We start from the raw sequence: 26,017 nt of genomic DNA, 5'->3' as shown, positions 1-26,017 counted from the left end.
TTATTAATGCTGCAAAGATCGTCTTTTTCCCATTCATATCTATGTGGTTTCCGGTGTTTCTGCAGCCAGCCTCAAGCGGATTTTCGATGTATTGCAGTTTATATCACTTCCGCATTGGCTTCATCGTTTGAGACCGGAGTTTGCCGCTTGATTGTATCATGTTGTTTCATTTGTTCTAGATGTTTTACCCTATTGTGTCTTATTGTGTTGTATTGTGCTGTGCTGTAATGTATTGAATCGCTTCATATCGTATCCTATTGTGTTGCATCCTGTTAAGTCTTGCAGTGTCATGTGGTGTTGGGTTTTATTGTAAGACCTACAAAGAGGTTAATTGTGTGAGAGGATTAAACCATTAGCAGAAGACTTAAAGCATAGAAAGAAAGAAGAGGAGGAAATGTGTTGGAAAAGTGATTATTCTACACAAGAATATAGGTTAGCTATATAACATTAAAAAAAAGTGCAGTGATCCCTTCAGGGACACCTCTGTTTTCTGCGTTTCTTTCATGTTGTGGATCACATTCCAGAGCGAAGGGGCAGGAGGAGATAAAAATAGCGGGAAGAGGGGAAGATGAATGTATAATATACTCCCGTAGCGCCTTGTCTGTGTCACTTGTGACCCATTTATGGTCCACACACATGTGTGTGCTCTTTTGAACACACACACGTGCACACACATGACTAGAGTGAGTGTTTGGGTGGACATGTGGGAGATATCGGGGCCAGGGAATTGTATTAACATGTGTACGGACCTCAAATGGACATGAACAAAATGTGAGGGTGTTTACGTTTGCATTGTGCTCTCACCTGTGTGATGAAGGCGTGTTTTACAGTCAGCCTGCACTCTTCATCAGGTTTTATTGCTGGTGGCTAATTTAAATGCGTATGTAGAGCTACTGTTTTTTTCCATAGGGTAACACAACACAGCAGCGGCTCCTGTCACGCTCCGGTGTCACATAGCCACAGGGCTGACTAGATATGATAAATGGCTACTTTTCACACGGCTGCTGGAGTCCGGTAGAATGATGCTTTTAATGACTGGAGAGCTTCCTTTGAAAACTGCTGTCATAACACACGACATCAAACACAATCAATCATACATGATTAATTAAACAGAATTCTCTGCGTGGCATGGCTGCTGCTCTAAATGGAGGGCTCATTATTTTCTATTTGTCAGAAAAATAAATAAAACCACATAAATATTAAACGGATGGACGAATAAGCAAATAGTCTTGACAATTTGTGTTTAAAACTCAGCTGCTGTGGCTTTGTTTTGTCATGTTCTCAGACCCAACCAGGAAACACTATCACATAGGACATGTACTCTTCTCCCTGAAATGAGCATCACAACAAAATCAGACAACATGTTTAACCAATCAGCAGTGAACCTAAAGCGCATGGTTTGCATCAGATTCTGCAGGGTACTGGGCCAGCTGCCATCTCTCACTTTGGAACAAATATGTTTAGACTGCGCTTAAGAGGTCAACAAATCCTGACGCTCTCAAGATGCTCATGGAGAGCAGTGTGGTTCTTTAACTCCAGAAGGTCTCACCCGGCAGAAAAACAAGCATAAGCTCGCAAACGCACGCTGATGAATGAGTCAAGTCATGGAAAATCAATAAACAGTGGTAGCCAAATGCGTAAAGGCTATTCATTTAAGACTTGTAGTGGAGCACAGGATACAATTTAGAAAGCAAAAAGGTCAGAGCTAGAAATACAGGAAAAAATATGGGGATGTCAAAGAGAGCGACAAAGTGGAAGCAGACGCAGAAACATGTAGGCAAAGGAGAGGAAGACGAACGGGGGAGGTGTCAGAGGAGAGAGTAATGTAGGGGAAAGGGGAAGAGAGGAGAAGTGGGGTGGGGCAGAGCGAGGGAGGGAGAAAGTAATGGAAGGAGGGACTGATCATCACAGACAGACGGCTCTCAGTGGAAAGGATGCGTAGCCATGGCTACCAAATACTAAAAGGAAGCTTTCTCCTGCAAGACAATAATCAGGGCAGGGAGGAGGGGCGGAGCGGTGCTATGGACTCCTGCACGCACTCACACACATATATACAGATATAAATGGGTCAACTTATATAGAGGGTGGGGAGGAGTAGGATGAAGGTGAGAATTGTGAATACATTCATTATCATTGATAAATCAGGTTCTCTCAATTTGGACGTCTTTGAAAGGCTGTCTTCAAAGAGCAACCATTATTTTGCAGTCGTAGGCTATTTTTAATTGTTTAATGAACAGTATGTTGTACAGAAGTAATCTCTATTTGAGATTATACAACAATGTAGAATGGTATGAGAAGTATTCTGGTTTCTGTTTGTGGTACATTTGTAGTCCAAGTAGTGTTGTATCAGCAGGCTTTGGAGTATACAGGAAAACAGTTTATATGAAGAGCAAAAGCAGGTGGAACACAATCCCTTGTAAAGATATCCTGACTTTCATCTGTAGGCAGAATGCAATCTGCCATAATGATGTCCCGACTGACATTGTAATCTTTAAAAAGTTCAAGAAAAAATCTTTATAACATAGCTATTTGATCTATGGTCAAGTGCAGCTTCTTGACTCACTCTCATGCATCAACAATGACCCTTTTCACATCCATTCAGCAAACATCTTAAAAGTTATTATATCACATCTTGAGTTCAGACTGGACAAATTAATTATTAATTTCTCAAAATCTTTTTTTTTAAAAATTCTACTTTTGGGCATGTTTGCCTTTAATCGATAGGGCAGCTGAAGAGAGACAGGAAATGTGGAGAGTAGAGAGCGGGGGAGGACATGCAGTAAATGGTCGAGGCTGGAATCAAACCTAGGACCTCTGCAACAAGGGCTATAGCCTCTGTACCGTAGACTGTATATAAAATGGAAGCCATCTCGCTTGGCTCGAAGTGAGGCTACCACAAAAACTGCTCCCCCTAGTGACTGGCTGCAGTATAGGTCAAAAACTCCATCTCCCCCATTCATCTAAATGGGGCTGCAGTCAAACTTTAAAAACTAAATACAAGTCGTATGAATGTTTCTCACATCCGTATGCTGTGGTGATATGTAGTTATTATTTGACTGTTTTGTGTTCAAGGCCTCTTTTTTCTTTAAAGTGTCTTTTTTGTTAGTTATTAGAGGTTAAAAAACGAGGTTTTACATCCGGGTTTCCTTTGATTCACAGCCGCCGTAGAGAGAAACTCTGTAGGACCTAGGGATGGTACGCAGTAGGGCAGAGCTTGTTACTGTGGAAACACACAAATTCTGTACTACGCAGACTCTGGCTGCAGAACATTTAAAAGATGTCAGCGTTCTGGAACGGGATATTTTGGCTTCAAAACCGTATAATGGGAAAAGGCGGAGCGACGCTGTCCATTTTATATACAGTCTATTCTCTGTATATGGGGCGCACACTTAGACCCTGAGGCCAACAGCACCTTGACTTTCTCAAAATCTTAATCGTGATGTTGTGACTTATGCAAATTTCAGTAAGTCACAATAGAATTAGCTTCTTTTTGGGGGTTCATACAGCCTGATTGAGTCCTCTGTGTAACCCACATTTTACAGTGAAACTGAGACTCAGCAGAAAAAACTGAGCAAGGGAAATGATAAACACAAAAATTACGATGTTTACTTTACAGTCATGTCTTGAAGGGTTGATACAGCTTCTGATCTGAACACACGCCTGCTTAATTAGTTGCATAACAAGAGGTCTTAGCTGGAAGATGAATATTGCTGACCACTAGCTACACCAGAATTGCTTAAATGGTCACCAAGAGGCCTATTTCAGTGTCAGATGGTGATTAATTGGTTCTAAGATGTGAACAGAATGGAAACTGTTTACCCAAAGACGAAGGAAAAACGAATAGAATGAGAAAAACCATCAAGAGGGTTGAGATACAGAAGAAAAAGGCAAAAATAAGAGGTTAGAAAAGGTTGACCAATAAGCACAGACCAGAGAATGTCAGTAGTAGGCTAAAGGTCTCTGAACTGACCTCATTCAGCAGGAATGCAGAGCTTCACACACACACTCATTCGGTACACACATGATACATTCTGAGTGAGCGATCTACACACCATCTTCACGGTAACTTTTGTTACACAACAATCCACATCACTGAAAGGCACTTTGGTCCTGACATATTTCAGTGACAGAGCGGTCCCCTCATTGACAGACGTGTCAACTCGCATCATTTCAGACATCTTTAACTCTACGGCTGACTTACCGAAAATTGAAGCTCATATCAAGGTCATTCAGAATTATTAGATTGTTACAAGTTCTTTGAAAAACCAACTCAATCTGACAGGTAGAACGCCATTTTAGCTTTTAGACACTGTCACAGAGAGTGAATGAAACCCATGACCAAGATAGTCATTTATGTGTCATTGCGGGAGTTCTTAATGGACTTCAGGTGAGGATAAATTGCTTGGTGCCAGCCGGTGCCTTGAGATGATGTGTTCCAAATCCAGTCTACGGTATTGGAGTTCAGACTATCAATTCTGATTCCATTATTGGATGGATATCATTATTAAGCTGATTATTTAAAATTTGATGGGCATTTTTAGTCATGTAATGAAGCAATTTACGTAATTTTGATTTTGAGAGCATACTCTGGATATTTCACGGCACCCTACATATCAAAAACAACATTAAGTCAGTAGATAATAATGTTTGTATTTCTTACAGTCAAAGTAAATAATTTCTGCTCAGTTTTCTTTTTCTTTTTTCTTTTTATTTTATGCAAGTAAAGGAAATAAAGACACAAAAAGTAATATAATTTATAATGGAATTGGAATTCACAGTTTAAAAAAATAAATAAGAGAAAAATCTAATAATAATAGCAATAATAAGAATATTAAATAAAGGGAATAAGAGCAAAAAAAAAGTGTACTCTAACTTCACAGTGAAAATTAAAAAGAAAACAAACTACAATAAAATACAAAACAAAAGAAAAATTAGAAAACAGAAACAACTACATATAATTCATCTTGAAATAAAAGCTGTAAAACCATTTTACTGGTATGCTGATTTATGATAGGAAGATGAAAGCCTTTTTTATTCCCACACCACCACCATGTACTTTGGTTCAATCACCAGAGATGAGTTTGTAATACTTTATGAAACGGCTTTCTGACACTGAGCCCTAAAAGTTAACTTCTGTATGGATCTTGCTCAGTATTCTCAATATCACATGATGGCAGGAGCAAAAAAAGAGAGAGAGCGCTGACAGAGCTAAGAAGAGAAAAGCTCAGAAGAAGAATGAATCTTGAACAGGCTTAAGTAGTTGACGAGAGCATGGATTTCAGTCTGAAAATCCAGGAGCTCTGAATCCCAAATGTACCAATTATTGCACATATTGCTTTAAAGATCTACTTCAGTCAGATTTAAAAAACATAAACATGTTTATTTGCACCCCTAAAAGATATTAAATTGACACGTCTACCTCAAGGGGAGCAGTAGATTCTCCACTCTGCACCGACATCATTCTGTGCAGTGAATATCAAACATCCAGTATTAAAAATATAAAAAATATACCCTTCTCGTAGCCGTAGGGAGGCTAGTTTCTGTATCTGCTGTACTGTAGTAGTGACTTTTTAAGCCTCTGTCCCCAAGCTATCCCTCCTTCCACCTCTGGGCCTGTTAGGCACGACATTACTCATCACTAACCACACACATCAACACACACCCCTCATGGCTCAAAACCAAAACCACACACACGGGCAGCACACCAGCTGTGGCGCCTATTAGCTCACCCTCTACACTCCTCCATCGATCTCTTCCTAACCTTTTAACCCTCTTCTGTACTCCTGCTACACACTTCACCTCACACTTCCTAAGAAAGCACGTACATACACACCCATTGAGGCTCTGTGCTCTTAATCTTTCTTTTACACACACACACGCATACACACACACACACACACACACACACACACACACACACACATACTTACCTTGCAGTCTTTCCCTGATCCTTGTCCACTTTCCTTTTATCATGTCCTCTTCTATCTTTCACCCTTCACTTGGCTCTACTTTTTTTTTCCCCTTAATTTTTTTTTATCCTCTGGCCCAGTCTGCCCTCTGTTCACTCTCCCCCTTTCAACTTTTATTCTGTGGCGCCTGCTTCCACCATCACTTTTCAAAGTGTATCATGATAAAGGGAGTTTGGCCCCGGTTCAGTTTACTTGTATTTTTTATCAACGTTAACAATTTAGACCTTCACAGAACTTCAACATTTAATGTATGATCCAACATTCAGACTTTGAAAATTATTTCAGGAATCAGCTTTAAAATGTTCCTTTCTCATTCACTTATTTGTGTTTGGAATTATGTGAAAATGTGTAACATATGCTGTTTGATGTTGTCACTTGTATGTGCTTCTCTGTGACATTTGATGATTTACTGTAGGGATGGGCACTTCAAGCCCAAATACTACTCGATAATCATTTTCATCCATTCAACGATTATTCAAATAATTCCCCCCTCTAAACATACACCTGTCCCATTGTCCAGCGTGGTGTGAATGTTTACATTTTACAGCCGTGTTCAGTCTCTGGAAATGCGTGTGTACAGTAGTAGTGTGAGATTCAGAAATGGAGAAACTTGCTGCGACTGTCACTAATGTTATATTAAGCTATATTTTTGGGCTTTTTGCCTTTATTTGATAGTACAGCTGAAGAGAGACAGGAAATGTTGGGAGTAGTGAGTGGAGGGAAGACATGCAGGAGATGATCGCGGCTGGGAGTCCAACCGGCGACCTCTGCGACGAGGACTGTAGCCTCTGTATGTGGGGTGCTTAGACAGCTAGGCCACCAGCGCCCCTTGTTTTCTTCTTCTTTAGCTATTTAATGCAGTTAGCATTCTTCTCCTTCTGTCAATCAATGCGGTTAGCAAACAGCTTTAGGACGCTCTATAGCCACCGTCTGGCGGAAATACTGTATTACAACCAGGCACCGGTGACAACTATGAAAGATTGTACTTTAAAAATGAGAAAATATTCGCAGCAACTCTTTGATTTTAAGTACGTGAGCGAATATTCGTATATTCAAAAATCATTGCCCATCCATAGTTTACAGTCTGTTTTTATTGTTTTTCATTCATCGGTATGACAGTCAGCCAGCTGATTGTACACAGGAACAATAAAGTGTATCATATCATATTGTATTGTATCATATCAAGTTGTATCGTATCATTTCAATTCTTATTTAATCGTATCATTTACAGTATTGTGTCATATCTGATGAAACAATATGATATGCTGTATATTTTTGTATGTTACCGTAATGTGTCACTGTAATCAATTCTACTGTATCATCATCTCGCCTCTTCACACCTCGTCACGCCTCGTCACATCTTGTCACGTCAGGTCTCTCCTCTTCTCTTCTTGTGTCGTGTTGAGTCGTATTCTATCATATTGTATCATGTCTTAACCTCTAGTCCTTACAGTACCATATTGGTTCAGGTCTAAATGTTAATACTTGAGATAAGGTGTGTTAGTCACTTTGTTAATAATGCCTACCACTATTTAGATTCTCCTGATGTCCTTAAGAATCAATACTTTTGGTGTCAGCTCCAAGGAAACTATTCAATTTCCATCAGAAATACTGCAGGTCATCTAAAGAGTCTTTATATGCAGGATTTAAAATATAAAGATAGTGTTGTAAGATAAAAATAGTTTCTGTTTTTAGTTTGAATGCAGTAAAAAATCCCCCTTAAAAATGTGTTAAAGTAACACCTGCATGGCATTAACAGGTCGAGAGCGTCTGTCTGGGATCCTTGGGGTGAGCGCGGAGCAGGCCAGCAGATTCCAGGACAGCTTTCTGCAGACCTACAGGGAAGTCCAGACCTTCATCCAGAGGACCATCCAGCAGTGCCATAAACAAGGTCTGTGTGCAATCAGGTAACCCACTCTGTCTCATGTATTGAGTCTCAAAGGAGAACAGGAATGAATGTTGAATATTCTAAAATCACTGTATACAACAATTCAATTGCAAAACCTTTATTTAAATGAGTGTAGAGCTGCAGGTCAGGATCACAGTTTAACCACAGGAACATAAGAGCTAACATGAAGAAGGAAATCAGCAAAACGTCCTCACAAATATACAAGATGGTTTGTTTGGGTGAGGCCCTTTTGACACACACTATGTAGTTTGAATTCCTGATGCTTTCACACATACACCCACACTCTCAGTGGGTTTGAGTGTGTGTTTGTCTGAGGAAGAAGATGTGCTTACATTGGCAGGAATGAGACAAACTGCCGTAGGTCAATACTTGAGGCGGACGAGGTGAATGAGGGAGGTGGTGGTGGGGGGGGCTGACGATTCAGATGGGACAATCTTTTTATACACGGCCTGAACTGCCAACACAGCACACCTGAGACTTAAACACGCTCACATGAAATAGTGTAAAGTCTGCACTTTAACCCACACAGTACATGGGTCCAGCTTTGACAGGCAGAGGGATGAGGTCACTCCAAACCAGAACCATGGTGGCTGAATTTGCAGCCAATTTCTTTTGCATATGTTCAATGTTCCCAGAGAACCTTGAAAGTCATATGTGGCATTCACACCAAACGTTAATAGAATCATGCGTGGGAGTGAATGAAATGGAAAGTCAATGTAAAGACGCAGGTTCTTGTCGAGCAGGGAGATTGACGCAAATTAGGCTGCATGATTTAAGCTTATTATTTATGAGAGTTTAAAAATCTGAACTCAAGCAAATCATCTGTGCCACGATAGCCAATCAGCGTGCAGATCCTCCGGTGATGAATGATGGGACGTACGGACCGGCAGAGGTGCTTTAATCTGGAACATATAGGACAAATAGATTATATCTCTTTGCAGCTTCCCCAAACTTTGTGACACTACCGACTTTAGCGGAACTGGAACAAACATGAGCTCACTTGGAGGAAAGTGCAAAAAGTGGCTGAGGAGGTCGAATTTCTGGTAAATCTGGAAAATCTTTGTCACTTGATTCCAGCTATCGGTTGCACCAAGTTATCACTACTCCAATTAGCATAACCGGCTTCACCGTTCAATATAGTCGAGCTCAACCTTGTTTGATGACAACAGACTGGAGTGGCCTTTGAGGGGATCACCTCCCCTCTCCCGAAAATTCGCTATTCTGGGCTCTCAGGTACACCTGATTTTGACACATGAATTGAGCAAGTTATTTAAGCACATTAAACGAGTAAACAAAACATTCTGGTGTTCGCATTTGGGCAAATTACGCGATCGTTCCAGTCTGTTTTGAACAGACATTAACAAGTCTTGGGGTGCTGGTGGCCTAGCGGTCTTAGCACCCCAAGTAGAGGCTATATTCCTCATTGCAGAGGTCGCCAGTTCGCCTCCCGGCCGGTCGACCATGTGCTACATGTCTTCCCTCCTCTCTCTACTCCCCATATTTCCTGTCTCTCTTCAGCTCTCCTATCAATAAAGGCAAAAAAGCCCCAAAATATAACTTAAAATAAAAAAAAAGTCCAAATAAGTTGCAGTTGTTTGGCTTCTTGCTGCACTTTTTTTTCCACTCCATGATTGCATTTGCTTTGGATATTTGCTTTTGTTACTGAATTTGCAGCACGTTTCCCCCTAAGGGAAATCTGGGAAAAACATGGCTCTTGTTGGCCACTGTTCAAAACACTGAGGCCACTGTTGGGTTAAAACCTCAGCTATCTTTATTTATTATGTGTACCGAGTCAACTAATGAGTTAAGTATGAACCAATTACAGCCTAATCAAATAAGTGGAAATCTGGGAGAAAGAGCTGCTTGTGTGAGCACTAAAACATGCTGTCATGTCAACTTTTGCTCCTCTCTCAGGCTGTTTGTGCATGGAAAAGTAGGTCCTTAGCGATTCTATCTTGTATAACAGCCTTGTTTTGTGGTAAATACCAAGAATTAGGTCAGGGCAGTCAATGTTTTTCATGCCACCTTTGTCACAAATACTGACCCGTTGCCACTCACTCACAGACAGGTGCTCCATCACCCATGAAACGCCCCGCTTCCCTTTCCCTCTGAGGTCGGCTTCCTAATCGAAGCAGCATAATGGACTCATCCCTCCAAAAATGCGGCGCACAAATCACCGTAGAAGCCTCCTCGCTCTCAGGGGCAGAGTGATGGCTGCGCCAAACAGTCGGCTTTAATTCAGCTCATCACCATGGTGATCCTCCCATCGGAGACAGTGTGGGGATTTATCTGCCCGACTCGTCCTACTGTCTCTTTGTCTTGGTCCCTCTTTCTTTTTGTTTATCCTCTCTTTCTTTAGATATTATCTTCCTTTTTCTCTTCACAGTAATTTTTACATCTCTTTTCTTTTTACTCTCCCTTCCTCGGCACAAGAAATGTAACTAATCGATAAAATATAGCTCTGTCATCCAGGAGGAAATTTACAGGTTCTCTTTGGATTCATCGGCTGTGACTCAGGGAGCAGAGATTAATCTGTGCCGGGGTTTCTTCGCCACTCTGCACAGAGTTTGGAGATGACTGGTATCTGATACAGCGATATTTTGTTCAGAGCATGCTGCATGCTGGCAGGCTGAGTCAAGCTGGGGGGGAACAGTGCCGGCTCAGCTCCTGTCATATTTGTTGGAAAATGTGTTGTAAAGGGCAAAGTGAAGGTGAGGTCAGTATCATAGCGTGGGTGTAACAGCAGAGACAGGAGAAAAGAAGAAAAAGACAGTGGAGTACAGAGATGTAGCAGCAAAAACAACAAAGATGACAATAAAGCAGGTTTATCTTGCAGTTTTTATTTCATATGCTACAATAAATTACTTCTGGACTCTGTTTGACACTCCCCGGCTTTCATTTCAAAGTGAAATAAAGCCACCTCTCTGGGTAAGCCTGTCCTGTTGTGCACATTTCATCAAAGCTCTTGGGAACACTGCTTCACCTTCACTTGTAAAGACTGCTGCAGATGAAAAGAAAAGAAGGATTTTTCTCTCTTTGAGGGAAACAACAGCGGGACTCACATTCATGAAAACCTTGCCAAGACTTCTGAAGGCCGTAACAAGCACACGGAAGCTTGGACATGCATCGATATGTGACCAACCTGCTGTGCTAACACTCACACATAAACACGACCTCGCTCTGATGGCCTGTCAGATCGTTCGGGGACACTCGTGGTAACGGTTTGACTTTTTCTGATGCAGACTCCTGCCGACAGAAGAGCTGGAACAGGCCTGTCATTAATAAAAAGGGGATTTGCTGTTTAGCTGTCTCTTCAGCCTCTTATGCTCTGCCATGGATAATAGCTCTTGTCAGCACAAATGGCAGCAGAGCTCAGTGATGAGTGCAGCTTCAAGTCAAACACTTTATATGCAAGGATGATGACACACATTAAGATTTGGTCTCTGAAATGTCACCTCAACAACGTTTTGAGATTCCTAATTAAGCCCAGACATTTATAAGAGTGATAACTTCGGTGCTGAAATACTTAATCGAATCCTATCTGCAAGTCTGAAATCTGAGTACTTTTCATTTGTTATTTGATCTTGTCGAACACCGAACAAACACAGCAAAAAGAGAAGAAAGAGAAGGAGGAAGGAAGGAAGGAAGGAAGGAGGGAGGGAAGGAAGGATGGAGGGAAGGAAGGACGGAGGGAATGAGAGATGAGAGAAGAAAAATAAGTCTGTAAAGAGGGATGTTGGAAGATGAGGAAGGCAGAGCCAATATCACATGTCTGATGGGGCTAGTGCTCATCCCGCCAGATTAGGCTGTATGCCCTACCTCCTCCTACTCCCTGAATATCATGAATGAAGGAAGGAAGGAAGGAAGGAAGGATGAGAGAAGAAGAAAAAAGCCTGTAAAGAGAGATATTTGAAGATGAGGAAGGTAGAGCCAATACGACAAGTCTGTTTGGGCTAGTGCTCACCCCGCCAGGTTAGGCTGTATGCTCTACCTTCTCCTACTCACTGATTAACATGAGGGAAGGAAGGAGAGATGAGAAAAGAAGAAGTAGTCTGTAAAAGACATGTTAGAAGGAAGGTGAGGAAGGAAGAGCCGATATCACAAGTCTGTTGGGGCTATTGCTCAACCCACTGGGGTAGGCTGTATGCTCTACCTCCCCCTACTCCCTGATTAACATGAAGTAAAAGAAGAGAGGGGAAAATATCGAGGAGTCTTTATAGAGATGTTGCAAAGAAGACAAGAATGGCAGAGCCAGTATGAAAGGCCTGTTTGGGCCAGAGCTCACCCTTCAAAGTGAGACTGGATGCTCTACCTCCCCCTATTCCCAGATTAACATGAAGGAAGAGAGGAGAGATGAGAGAAGAAAAAGTGGTCTGTAAAACAGATGTAAGAAGGAAGATGAGGTAGGAAGAGCCAGTGTGAGAAGACTGTTTGTGGCTTGTGCTTACCCCTCCTGGTGAGGCTGTACTCTCTTCCTCCCCCAACTCCCCTATTAGTATGAAGGAAGAGAGGATAGAGGGGCCTAAAGAGAGGAGTCTGTAAAGACATGTTTGGAAGAAGACAAGGAAGGCAGAGCCGGAAGGAGAAGACTGTTCATGCAAGAGCTCACGCCCTACCAATTAGGCTGTACACCCTACCTCCCCCATATCCCTGATTATCATGAAGGAAGGATAGATGAAAGAGGAAAAAAAGAGAGCTTATAGATGTAAGAAGGAAGACAAGGAAGGCAGAGCCAATGAGAGAAGACTGTGTCAGAGTTAGACTGTATGCTCTCCTCCCTCTACTCCCCGATTACACAAGATGAACTTTTTTCTCTTACCCTTTTGTGAAACTTTATACCATCTCTACAGTTCAACCATGTAGTAAAAGTATGACCACTTTCTCTGCAACCCAATTGTGAACACAGCCTGGACTTAAAAGCATTGACTTGTACCACACAGTGTTTACGACAAACCAACTGGGTTAAAAACACACATTCCAGTCTGGTTCAAGTTCATACCTCTCCATAGACAGTAACAGCATTTGTTTGACACAAAGTAAACCGGCCGTCCTGTCATCGGGCCTCAGTACAAAGGTCACATTCCTCGTGCAAAGGTCACACAGATGTGTCATAGGTCAGTGGCAGACTGTTTTTGTGTTGTTTTTCATCTATTGTGCGCTCATTTCCTATGCATTTACACTTGTGTGCATGATTGTGTGTGTGAAGCGGGTCAGTCAGGTGTCATGCCACTGCTTGGTTTTCCTCACAGTCAGGGATACTGCAGGGATTTGGCTCCAAAGCCCGCTCCATTGTCCGGCTTGTGGAATGTACTGGTTCACTATGTGTCACCGTGTTTGTGTGTGTATTTGTGCGTGTTTTTGTGGTGCATACCTACATTTGATGATGTGTGTTTTTTGTTCAGTGGTCAATCACGTCACTGCACATTCTTGTTTCTTTCAATGACTGTTGGTTGCCTGGACAAAGAATTTGACTGTTGATCATTGTGTTCAATGTTTTTGTTTTGATTTTTTAGTTATACAAACAACATTAGCGGTAACTACATTTGTGCAGCAAATCAATCATCAATCATCAATCAATCTTTATTAGTAAAGACAATTTCCAACCCAGAGAACAATAAAGTGTAGGGTGATGTATCCAATCGTAACATATTGTGTCGTATCATATCATACCCTACCCTACCTTATCGTATCATATCATACCATACACTACCCATCCCTTCCCTATCATATCATACCCTACCCTATCATATCATATCATACCCTACCCTACCCTACCCTACCCTATCATATCATATCATATCATATCATATCATATCATACCCTACCCTACCCTACCCTATCATATCATATCGTATCTTGTCGTATCATATCATATCATATCATACACTACCCATCCCTACCCTATCATATCGTATCCTATCATACCCTACCCTATCATATCGTATCTTATATCATATCATACACTACCCATCCCTACCCTACCCTATCGTATCCTATCATACCCTACCCTATCATATTGTATCTTATCGTATCATATCATACACTAACCATCCCTACCATACCCTACCATATCCTACACTACCCATCCCTACCCTATCGTATCGTATCCTATCATACCCTACCCTTTCATATCGTATCTTATCGTATCATATCATACACTAACCATCCCTACCCTACCATATCTTACACTACCCATCCCTATCCTATCGTACCGTATCATATCATAGCCTACCCTATCATATCATCTCTTATGGTATCATACACTACCCATCCCTACCCTTTCGTATCGTATATCATACCTTACCCTATCGTATCATATCATACCCTAGCCATCCCTACCCTATCATATCGTATCATATCATACCCTAGCTTACCGTACCCTATCATATCATATCTTATCGTATCATATCATACACTATCCATCCCTACCCTATCGTATCGTATCATATCATACCCTAGCTTACCCTACCCTATCATATCGTATCTTATCGTATCATATCATACACTATCCATCCCTACCCTACCCTATCATATCCTACACTACCCATCCCTACCCTATCGTATCATATCATACCCTAGCCTATCATATCGTATCTTATCGTATCATATCATACACTACCCATCCCTACCCTATCGTATCGTATCATATCATACCCTACCCTATCGTATCACCTCCTATGGTACCATACACTACCCATCCCTACCCTATCGTATCGTATCATATCATAGCATACCCTACCCTATCGTAATCCTCTTGGCTTTGGTCTAGCATCTTCTTTTTTGACTTTTATGCTAAAGTGGGAACTATTTTATACACATCTTTATGTGCGATACATTACAAAACCATACAATACAATACACTTTATCCTCCATCTAGGGAAAAACCTGCTCAGAATAATGTTGTTTTTTCATTTGTTTAGGTTATGTTCTCTCCATTATGGGTCGTCGACGCACTCTCCCGAATATAAACTCCCCTGACTGGGGCATCCGCATGCAGGCTGAGCGGCAGGCTGTCAACTTTGTGGTCCAAGGTAGGAAGGCTGACTGACATGTAGTGACAGCGTGCTCACTGACTGTGTGACAAGAAAAGTATTATTTTACTTCTGATCATTTTTGAGTGCAGAAATTGGCTGATTCTAAGTTAAGTCAACAACTGATAATATCAGGGTTCTTTTGCAGTATGGCAAAGTGTGTAGTGATATGGAGTCTGAAAGAAGTAAGCAGAGTTTCCAGCACGGAATAGTTTCAGTGCCCTTGACTTTTTTCTTTGCACTCAAGTATACACAGCATCACAAATAGCCTCATGTTTAACCAGTCTGAATACGTTTACTGATAGAGAAACCTAGTTAGGCTTAACTCAGCTTTCTGTGTGGTTAGGCAGACTTACAACTATGACAGCTGGTCCATTCCAAAAGTACCGCCACAACAGCAAATGTTGTCTTTTCAACTATTTTAACCAGAAACTATCTCTTTGGATTGTAAAGTTGTATCTATTTGAACTCTGATGTCAAATATGATGTAAAAATATTTTCTTAGAGGTCTTGAAAAGTATGACATTTTTAAACTAGCTTGCTCACAACTCCAGGGCTAACACTACGCACTCTACTTTAGGTCAAACAGCTGTGAGTAATCATACTTTTTTGTGTGGACAGGTTCAGCCGCTGATCTCTGTAAGATGGCGATGATCCGAATTTTCAACCTGGTCTCCTCCTCCAGCTCGCTCTCCGCCAGGTACAAATATGGCACCATTGATTTAAGATGTTAATATGACAAGCCATTATTCCCGAGTCACACTTTTGTCATATAGTTCAAAACAACAACATACAAGCAGACTCTTTTGAGCGTCTTGCACTCTGAATATGTACACAGGTAAAATCACAGCCAAATTCTATAACGTTGAATCCAAACACCCAAACACTCACTACAAACTTGATAGAGTTGATGAGTTTCTCAAAGTAGCTAAAAGAAACTAGCATTAGGTTGGTTTGTCTGGAGAGCAGGATTTATCGTACAGAGAGGACTTGATCGGAGCTCTCATGGCGGTGTGTGTTTTTGTGTCTCTGAATGTGTTTGTATTTGAAGGCTGCTTGCTCAGCTCCACGATGAGCTTCTGTTTGAGGTTGTGGACTCACAGCTGGAGGAGTTTGCAGGTGAGTTTACTGCTTCTACCCTTGAAATATTTTACATTCTACTCCCATTATATGTAAGAGAGTTCCCTCCAGTTAGAGAATTGCTGCAGTCTTTTATATTCCACTCATTCCTCTTCCTCTAAGCAGCTATGGTGAGGAGCACCATGGAGTCTCTTCAGCACATAGATCACCTTGGAGTCCATCTTAAGGCGAGTATCATAGATGTAATAGGACCATGAAAAAGAGATCCTGACCGTGGTCTACAAAAAGATGGACACAGTCTAATTGTAATTCTTCAGTGTTGCTTTTGTAACCCTCAATTTCCCATGTGCCTCAGTGAACTACTTACTAATTTGACATTGGAAATCACAAAATAATGGCTCCCATTCCTTTTGGTTGCGTGTAAGAACCAACATAGGTTACTGTTGGTGTAGTCTAAACCAGTGGTTTACCAAAGTGGGGCTATAAACGATGCTTGACCACCTCAAGATACAGTGGGGGGTCACCAGTCTCTGGCATCGATATTTTGGGGGTCATGGACTGAAAAGTTTGGGAACCCCCGGTCTAAACCATTGACAATGTCTCTTGGCCTCCTTACATTCTACAAAAGTGAAACCAAAATCCCCCCCATGACAAGAGCTGACATCTTGTGCTTGATTTTAAAGTTTGATCCATGTCTCATCTGTTAATATGGAGGAGGCGGAGCTAAATAGGTATCACAAGGAAGCTCAAAATGATTTTGCCTCAGTTTTTAGGAGCGGTCATGTCGTCCATCTTTTACATCGTCTCTGATCTACACCTGTCTGCTCTCATTCTAACTTCCTCTTTCTTCTGTCTGTGTTCCCCCAGGTCCCCCTGAAGGTGGCGGTCTCCAGTGGCAAGTCTTGGGGATCCATGTCTGAGCTGAACATCCCTCCAACATGTCTAGTCCCCCCTCCTCTTCCCTGACTCCTCCCTCCTCCCCATCCTTCATTTTTCTCCCTTTATCCTCCCCATGTGTTGGATCATCCACTCTCTCTTTCCTGCTCCTGGCGTTCGCTCTGCTCTGTCAGTATGTTCTCATCTTTTGTTGTTCCACTTCTCTCATCACACCGTCTCTCGGCCTATCTCTCCCTCTCCCATCGCTCGTCCTGCATCCACATTGCTATGGAAACCAGGCAGCTGCAGCTCTTTCCAGGAGCCACAGACTGGATCGCACCAGTTATTTCTCTCTCTCTCTCTCTCTCTCTCTCTCTCTCTCTCTCTCTCTCTCTCTCTCCCTCTCTCTCCATCCTGCAAAAAAAAAAAGCTCCCCTGTCCTCCTCCCCTGCTCAGTTTTCACACTCTCTTGTTAAGGCTGTTCTCTCTGCCTTGTTGCCAAGATGAAAGTATGCATTTCAGAGAGTGCTGGATGTTAAAGTGGATGTTACTGCATTTTTAAGACGGATATATCCATATGCATGAAATATGTGGTGTTATTTTATCTCAAAATGTCTAGTTTTGTTATTTTCATGCTTCTTTTTGCCAAATGAGCTTGCAATAATTCTGCGAGCTGTTGCAGGTTCCCACTCAGAAAATCCCAATGACCTCTCCTATCTGTTTCATTTTCACAGGCAGTGTTTTCATGGTTCACTTCACACTAATCCTGAGTTAATTTTCAAGCTTGCATGTTACATTTGAGAGCATTTTTACGCTGATGTTCTGCATGAAATAACCTCAATTTAAATTAAATGTTCAAATTCCATTTAAAGAGAGAAATGTGGGTGAAAGAAATAAAGAGTTTTAAAAAGAGCAGCTGTAAGCGGTAGATATTCTTCTGTTTTAAAAACATGAAGCCATGATGTTTCAGAGTCACGCTCTCAAATAATTTCTACCTCTTATCTTTTGTGTTTCCAGCTGATTCAGAGCACATGATCTAACGTGAAGACGCATCCCCTCACTCTCTTCAGCTCATCTTTTTCCCCTCACTTGGCTCAAGCTCACTCTCACACTCTTTTGTCTTGCTCATGCTTCTCGCTCACTCACACACACACACACACATTCCATGAATGCTTACACACACACACACACACTTGAAAATCAGTCACCGGCTTCCAGGCACACTGACCGAGTTTCCTCATCTCTGGCAGCCATGTTTGAGACTCCTTGTGCCTCCTTTGATCATATCCTCAAATTAAGACCCTTCAGGGCTGAGCAGTGACATTTCACACAAAGCACAACCCCTCGTTACCTCTTAGAAATGTCACCTCCTGTTGCCTGCTAATTACAGGAGTTGTCACTTGTGAGGCGGCATGTGGAATACGCAGCCCAACAGTTCTGTCTTGTCATGTCTTCATATCCTCCTCTTTCTTTATTCAGCAGCTCTTCACGTTGCTTGTTGAACCCGCTGACGGGGCTGTGAGCTCATGTGAGGGCGGCTTTTCTCACTGGGTCGGTACAAACGTTTCAGAGCCAGAGCAATGGACAGTGTTATGGAAATCTCTTCCTCTATTCTTTCATTGTTCTGTGGTTTAGGAGTGCACAGCAACCCCCCCCACACCACCCCCCACGCCAATCCACCCAACCCACCCCCCTTTTGAACGGGGAGCGTGAGACTGGTATGTGCAGATTCTAGAGGGCACTTTTGGAGGAGTTTTTCAGGGTAGGTATGAAGGTGAAATAAATAACTAGTTCGATGTTTTCTTTGGGAAGGATGCAAACAAATAATTTGTGTGCACTGTTCAACATTTTCTATAAAGTTATGAAGTTTGACAAATAATCAAGAATGCATTTAAGCTTGAATTCACACCTTTGTGAAATTTGCAGCTGTAACATACGCGTTTTTGTATTAAGTAAGTAGAAGAACGGCGTTGATAGTCAAATAGAGAGAGAGAGTGATTTCGTACTGTTGGACGTTTTTGATGGTTAAAACTTGACAAACAGAGGATCATACTTATCGTGCATCAAAGCCCCTTCTTGTCCTCAAAAGCCCCCATCACTTCGCCAGCAGGAGGGGTGAGCAAGGGAGCGTATCAGTCTACAATCTGACTACAAGTTATCGCTGAATACTCCCATTTCTGCACACTGTACCTTTAAAGGTTCTTCGTCTGGCACTAAATGACAGAACCTGTGGCCAATCAACTTGATGCACTTTGTCGCACTTACTAAGGTTTTTCCCTCCAGTCTAAATTGTTGCTTGTGTTGTATGTCGCTTTGGACAAAAGCGTCTGCTAAATGAAATTGTAGAATTGTAAAGCTCCTGAGGGGAACTATCGATTTGTGTTGATTTTGGCGCCCCCTGTGGACGAAGCAATTCATATCATCTCTGCTAATCTTGTCTTGTACAAGTGTAAGTATTGTTTTTAACAAGAACTCTTACTTCTAGTGTCTTTTAACAGTAAAATGTGTCACACGTTGTTTGACATAGTTTGACATATTTTTTACGGGGTGTTGTAACCAAGCGGCAACCTCCGGTCTAAAAGTATGTGTCCAATGCGGAAGTGCTAAAAACTGCAGTTCATTGATGATCTGGTTGAGGCTGGCTCCGGAAGTACCGGAAACCACATACACACCAATTAAAAAAAAGCCGATCTTTACAGCAGAAATAAACATGTTTACAGCCTGGTACAAAAAACGAGTGTAGTCTGGATAGCTCATTTCTCAATCGGCACACACTGTAGGGGGGTGAATTATTTTCCAAAGCGGCAATTTCGAAGATATTGAAACTACGAGTCTTCCAATGAGAGGCATAGCTGACTTGATTGACAGGCTGGAACACTGTAGCTGTTGGCTAGGAGGCTCAAAGCCCGCCTCTTTACGTCACAATCGCTCGACAGCAGCACTATGGCTCCTGCCGACGATTGGCCTCAAAACAGCGCTTCAGAAACAGATGGGTGACGTCACGGATACTACGTCCATATTTTATACAGTCTATGGTTGCAACTTGGTCGTACACCTACCCCACGACAGCTGATTCAGTATAAATACATAACATACAATAATATCATCAATATTGTCACTAGTAGTCTTATTTGCTCTTGTAGAGCAGTAAAAGACATCAACATTCATTTCAGGCCATTTCATCAGCAGCTAGAAACTCCCCACAGGAGCTTTAATCTAGCTAGCTTTAGCTTCATCTGACTGCATCTAAATGGGGTAAAAGTGTAGCCATTATACACAAGCCTCTGTTTAATGTAGACTACTTAACATTTTTTTTATGCAAATTTATTCAGAATTAACTGATGGGTTATTGCAGATTCTAATATTGCTATAATAACAATGAAAATGCATTTTGTTTTGCATGCTAGCTTCCTGTTCCTGTGTCAGGTGGCTCCATTGAAGTTTGTAGGAGGGAGAGGATTATCTCAACGTGTCAGTTCTTCTTCTGCTGCTCAAAAAAAATGTCAATAATTTATTACTACAGCCATGTAACTGAGTTACATCTTCACTTTAATAACCTGTGCCTTTCGCAGGAGCTCATGCCCGAGGGTGCCTCTGAAGACTCCTGTTGTCAAGAGCAACAACATGAGCTTCCCCTTGCTGCCATGGCGACTGTTAGACGTGTAAGTAGACCTTGTGGCTCATATCCTCACAAATGACACTTATTTTAGTTTGAGTGGAATATTTATATCCCAGTGTGTGTCATTCATCTCTATGAAAAGGGTTGGACCAGCTCTGAGTTGTGCTGCTATACGCTTAGACTGCCATAGGCTTAGACTGCTGGGGAAACTGACACACTGGGATCCTATCGCTCCTCTGTCTGCCTATCACTTACTTTAAGTCTTCCTGTTCCTTTAAAGTTACTAACCATAGACCTTTCTGGAGTCCCTGAGCTCCCTTGTCTCGTAGGTTCCTCTGAGTCACTGCTGTAGACAGCCTGCTACTACATCTACTACTATCCGTCTCATCACTATCTTCTCTCTCTCTCTTCATCTCCTCTATCCCTCTTTCCAACCCCAACTCGGTCTCAGCAGATGTCTGTCTAACATGAGTCTGGTCCTGTTGGAGGATTCTGCCTGTTAAAGGAAGTTCGTCCTTGCCACTGTAACTTGCTAAAGGCTGCAAAGTGCTCAGCTCATAGTGGATTAAGATGACAAATTTATGGGAATAACCAGGAATTTACTAAATTGAAAGTTGGCTACAACCAGATTTCATGCAAGTGATGTTGAATATCTATGCTATTCCTCAATCACATGCACAGATTTTGGATGGATGTTTGCTTAAAACAAAACGAATATATTTATGCTTGGATATGAAACCTTTACATTAAATTACCCTTTATTCCCATAAATTCTCATGGAAAGTTTCCAATTTGGAATATTTCCTAAATTCCCCAGCTTAACTTCCCATGGATATTTACCAGAAATTTTCCACCCCTTTGCAACCCTAGTTGTGATTTGGCGCTATAAAAATAAAGATTGATTGATTGATGACTGAAGAAAAAAACTATTTAGCGTTGCACCATATAAAAGCTTAATGCATCATCATTTTTAATTGATACAGTATATGTACATCCATGTTCCAGTCATCGTCATAATGCAGAGAAATGCCATCTTTACATCTGTACAGTGTTCCAGTTGTTGTCAGTATAAAAGAAAGGGTTAATAATCACAATAATAATAATAATAATAATCCCAGTGTGGTCATACAGCAGGCTTCCAAAGGAACAGCAGAAAAGGAAATGAGAGCTAACAAACAAACTGCAGGCTCACTGAGGTCGGGCAGCGGTTGTACCAACAGCATCCACACTATGATATGCTTTTTCTTCTGTCTCTGCAGGAATCAATAGATCTGCCGAATCATCACACCAAGCTCAACCTTTTTACTCAACAAGAAACTCTCTCTCTTTCAGTAAGTCTGGCACTATTTTCTCACGGCTCCACTTTACATACCAAGGGGCCTCATTTCTCAAATTCCTCACTGTAGGAATTTGAAGCCAAAGCACTTCCCCTACAAGTCCTCAAATACCCGCAATTACAATTTAACCCCCAACCCCCCCTTTTAATCTATTTATCCATCAATCCTCCCTTCTATCGCTCCACCATGGCCGACTGGTTGACCCGCCTGCCTCCCCACAGTGCGTCTGCATATCACTCCCCTGCTGTGCTTTGTGCGGGGTCAGTTTCCTAGCAACAGACAACAGCCATGACAGGCCTCCAGGGCAGAGAGAGCCTCCTTTTGGCGTTGGCAGCTCGATAGCTCACTCCAGAGCCACGGACATACATTCTGGTGTGTGCTAACAGAGCGGCTGATGCGAACGTTCGAGGCTCTCTCTGACGACGTGAAAGTTCAAGCAGACAGGCGGGACGAGGAAGGCTGTGTCAGTGCAGACAGAGCAGAGACACCAAAGGCTAAGATGGTGTGCGCCGTAGCCCCTGAAAGCAGCAGCTCTTAGTCAGTATGGGATTGTCATGAGGTAATACAGATGAAGACACCTGTATTACTGTAGAATCTCTTTATTAGTGCTGTAAATATCTTTAAAATATACTTTTATATATTTTAAATCCACAGTTTCTGTTACAAAAGGAGTAAAAATGACCCCCAGATGCTATTTACAGTAAAATATACTTTACAACTTTACAGTTACTAACTTACAGATTCAAATGAAAGACTTTGAATCTCACTTGTAAGAAAAGTCAAAATGTTTGAGAGTTGCAATTCTGGCAGCTGCAGCGTGTTTTTGGATTGATTCCTTTGTTTTGATCAGAGAGCGGTTGGTGGTTGTGGAGTTGCTGTGTGTGTGTGTATCCGTCGTTCAAGTTAACTGGAAGTCTTTGCAGTTGGATAAAAGCTTAGTTAAGAGACTAAACAGCAGATTGTGCTCTCAGAGAGCGGCTACACCATCTTTTTTTTTCCCTGTCTGCTTGAACTGCTCACCTTTAACATCCATTACTCCCCTCATACTTGAGTCTTTTTCCCCCTGCTTCCTATTGACATCTGTACAAATATGCAGAGGTACGCCTGTGTACTTCAACGTTTTTAAAAAAACACATCTTTGACACCTCCTTTGTAAAGAAAAATACAAAAAAACTGAACATTTTACAATCAAACACCCCTTCAGGCTTGGATATAACTCGTTACAATGCTGACACTGTGACGGCATCACTGCCACTAATAGGTACAGTTTCAGGGATATAACATCAATGCAGCATTTCATGTAGATTTTGTAAAACCATCATTAATAGTATGTTGTATTGTGTTTATTTTCTTTTGTATTTATTGCTTGATTGGATGGCACGTGGGCAGGATTTTTGCCGAATAAGTAAGAACAGGATTGTGTTGAAATAAAACATAGCCACATAAGGAATAAAAATGCAGCAATTACTGTCACCTTTGGCAAATTTTCACCTCCAAAAATAGCCGTGGGTAATAGTGCGAATTAACATTATGTCTTGTATATATGCCCATGATACATACAATTCATAATACAGGAGAAAGAGAAACTTTAATCCATATTCTTCATAGGAAATGTAAAAAATCAAAACTATCTGTACCGTAATAGCAAAACAAGACACAGTTGTGCTACAAGTGCTTATGTGTTCTTGGCACCTGTGGCCTCAGTCCAAAGTGAGTCCTTCTGTATTCGCCACAGCGGAGCAAAGTCCTCGCTAGAGGTAGAGAGAGAGAGGGAGTCCATGCTTTGGCGTTCTGTGGTTGCAGACCTCCCACCACACCCCCCCCAACACCCCCGTTCAACTGCCAATGTGGCACATTCCTCCCTCACCCCTCGCCCTCCTCGTTAGGTGGAACATTCCAGACGACAGCCATCTTCTGAGACAAAAAATGAACGCCATCGGGTCGGTTAAATCCAGCAAAGATGACAGGTTGCAGTAAAATAAAACAACGACAACATGTAGAGATACGGCTATTTACAATCACACAAAATGTCTAACATCTAAATGTAGTGGTTTAGTCACTTAATGAAAGAACCATCAGCTGCTTTACACCCTTTTTCCTCCTTGTTTCTCTCATTCACAAAGTAAAACAAGCAACCAGGAAAGATTTAAAACATGAAACCTTTCTAAGACCATAAATGTTGGCAGTTTACATTCATGCCTGTGAGTGTTCGCACACTGTCAGAGTAACAGAACATACCCACAGGATCTGTACATTTGTGCGGTTTTGAACACTTTTTCACCAGTAGATAAACTGAGTGAAGTATTGATCATGACAGATACTGATATATTTACCGTTTGGCTTGTTAAACCCCAAGTTATCCCAAGTTAAACTTTCAATAACAGCTGAAGTTGGAGCTTTGGCTTTCACTAGCCTCAGCCTGGGCATCAGATGATCTTTTTGGGTTGTAAAGCACTCTAAACTTAAAAGAGCCTCCCCTATCTTCCGAGGCCTTTATGCAGCATACTTTCTCAAACCTCAACCAATAGGACAGCACACCCGCACTCAAACAAATCACAAAAAATGTAAGAAGAGTTGTTTGTTGGATTGTACATCAGCAGAACATTTTCAGAGGAAAGGTTTGTAACTTCATTTACACTCTGGTAGAAGTTGCATATGGTTTAATTTCTACATTCTAACAATGAAGTATGCGTCAATAGCTCTAAATGGGAGGTGAGAGTTCACAGGGCATAGCATTCACATGAAGTACAAAACAGACGTCGCTCAGACTCGAAATAAATGCATTATAGTCAGTGCACTTCATCTTTACAATTCAAAATCACCCTTTAACTACCTAAAGCCATGCAGTCCATGTGATATTTGACCTCCAGCGTTTGATTCCAGTGCATAAGGCCTTAACAAAGGCGTTTAAGTGATATTGTTCAGAATATGATCTAGTACTGGTTCTGATCCCCTCTCCCCCCAAAAAAAGCACGAAGGAGTATTTGAAATTTCATCTGGCAAAAAAAAATGAGATTGGCAGCAGCAGAAATGGCTCAGAATTGACAGATTTCACATTCGTCCACAAGCGCCAGGGCACAGTTTATTTTACAATCCACCTCAGGAAAGTCTACCTCTCACTCTGAACCTTAAGACCTCCCCCAGGTCTTGTTAAGTCTGGTTTGAATCATACAGTAAAGACCTGAACACACTAACATCAATAACTGACATAAGTTATATGACACTCCGAAATTTGTTCCCTTGCCTTCTAGTGAGTAATCTAAAGCCTCAGCACCACTGACACCAACGTTCACCAACTGTGGGGTCAGATATTATAGATGTTTTTTTTAGTTTGCTCTAAAGTCTGATTCTGTATTTGGAAACAACCTTTACTTTGTAGGCTCTGTTTCATCAGTTGTATCTGTTGCTACAGAAACGTCACAAAGTACAGTCTGGTCCTCTTTTGACTCTCAAGCAACAACCAAGTTCAAAGCAGATGCATCAAAGTAGTGTGAGGCATCCTCCTCATGTCGGCCTGATCAAAACATCTGGTGCAGTTTTTATATTTAGATTTTTAATACTGTTTTGATGCTTTCAGTGCATTTTGTGTCCTGCTTTTCATAGAGAAATCTGGTGTAGGTTCAAATAAAAGACAAAGAACTCATCAGTAGCAAAATCTCCCTCCTATGTGGCTTGAACACATGGCTTAAGAAGGAGGGAGGGGGGAATATAAGTACCATGGGACCGGGCATACATTAGGGTTTCAAAGGCTTGATGTAGCTAGGGTTAACTTTGTTTATTGTGGGTATTTTGTATGCACCACTGGCTGTATACAAGAAGTGGACATTGCCCAATTGGTGAAATCCAATGCAGAGGTGCCTTAAACCTGCATTTTATCAAAAGCCAAGCAGGGGGTTAATCTACTGGTTTCTATAATAAGTCTAACTTCTGATAACCCCATACCACCTTGGAAAACAAGTTCCTAAGGAGTTCACAAGATTCAGATTTCCAATTCTCTAGATAATGGTTCCATTCAGAGTAAAAGTTGACAATAATCTGGGGTAAATTTGGGGGCGTGGCCACCTATGTTGCACAAACTCTTGACCTGGATAGATACGTAGCAAAGCCTGTTCTATGGTCACCTCTGGTTGCCAAAAAAAACCAAGATGGCGATGAAACTTGAGGCTTCAAAAAGGAATTCCACAAACCAATTGTAT

At 41.6% G+C, this 26,017-nt stretch overlaps 2 protein-coding genes across 9 annotated transcripts in view; both read left to right on the top strand.

The window, feature by feature from the left end:
- The window catches only part of poln (polymerase (DNA directed) nu), a 93,965-nt gene extending 76,188 nt beyond the window's left edge, over positions 1 to 17,777 (top strand). For 4 of the 8 annotated variants that reach the window (XM_034676245.1, XM_034676251.1, XM_034676247.1 and 1 more), the window contains 6 exons: positions 7,729 to 7,860; positions 14,799 to 14,909; positions 15,531 to 15,609; positions 15,961 to 16,028; positions 16,152 to 16,216; positions 16,857 to 17,777. In XM_034676245.1, the coding sequence (XP_034532136.1) occupies positions 7,729 to 7,860; positions 14,799 to 14,909; positions 15,531 to 15,609; positions 15,961 to 16,028; positions 16,152 to 16,216; positions 16,857 to 16,955 (554 nt within the window). In that variant the 3' untranslated portion in view covers positions 16,956 to 17,777. Of the gene's footprint in view, positions 1 to 7,728; positions 7,861 to 14,798; positions 14,910 to 15,530; positions 15,610 to 15,960; positions 16,029 to 16,151; positions 16,217 to 16,672; positions 16,721 to 16,856 lie in introns of all 8 variants that reach the window. The other 4 variants (XM_034676246.1, XM_034676248.1, XM_034676249.1 and 1 more) reach the window with 3 other exon arrangements.
- Positions 17,778 to 17,880: 103 nt separating this feature from the next.
- The window catches only part of LOC117807167, a 44,942-nt gene continuing 36,805 nt past the window's right edge, over positions 17,881 to 26,017 (top strand). Inside the window, exons 1-3 of the mRNA XM_034676259.1 lie at positions 17,881 to 18,627; positions 20,438 to 20,527; positions 21,744 to 21,815. The gene's annotated coding sequence lies outside the window, so the exon portion shown is untranslated. The remainder of the gene's footprint in view (positions 18,628 to 20,437; positions 20,528 to 21,743; positions 21,816 to 26,017) is intronic.

This window comes from Notolabrus celidotus, chromosome 23 (assembly GCF_009762535.1).
Source record: "Notolabrus celidotus isolate fNotCel1 chromosome 23, fNotCel1.pri, whole genome shotgun sequence".
Classification (NCBI taxonomy): domain Eukaryota; kingdom Metazoa; phylum Chordata; class Actinopteri; order Labriformes; family Labridae; genus Notolabrus; species Notolabrus celidotus.
The sequence above is the reverse complement of the archived record's forward strand: the minus strand, read 5'-3'. Positions and strand labels throughout refer to the sequence as shown.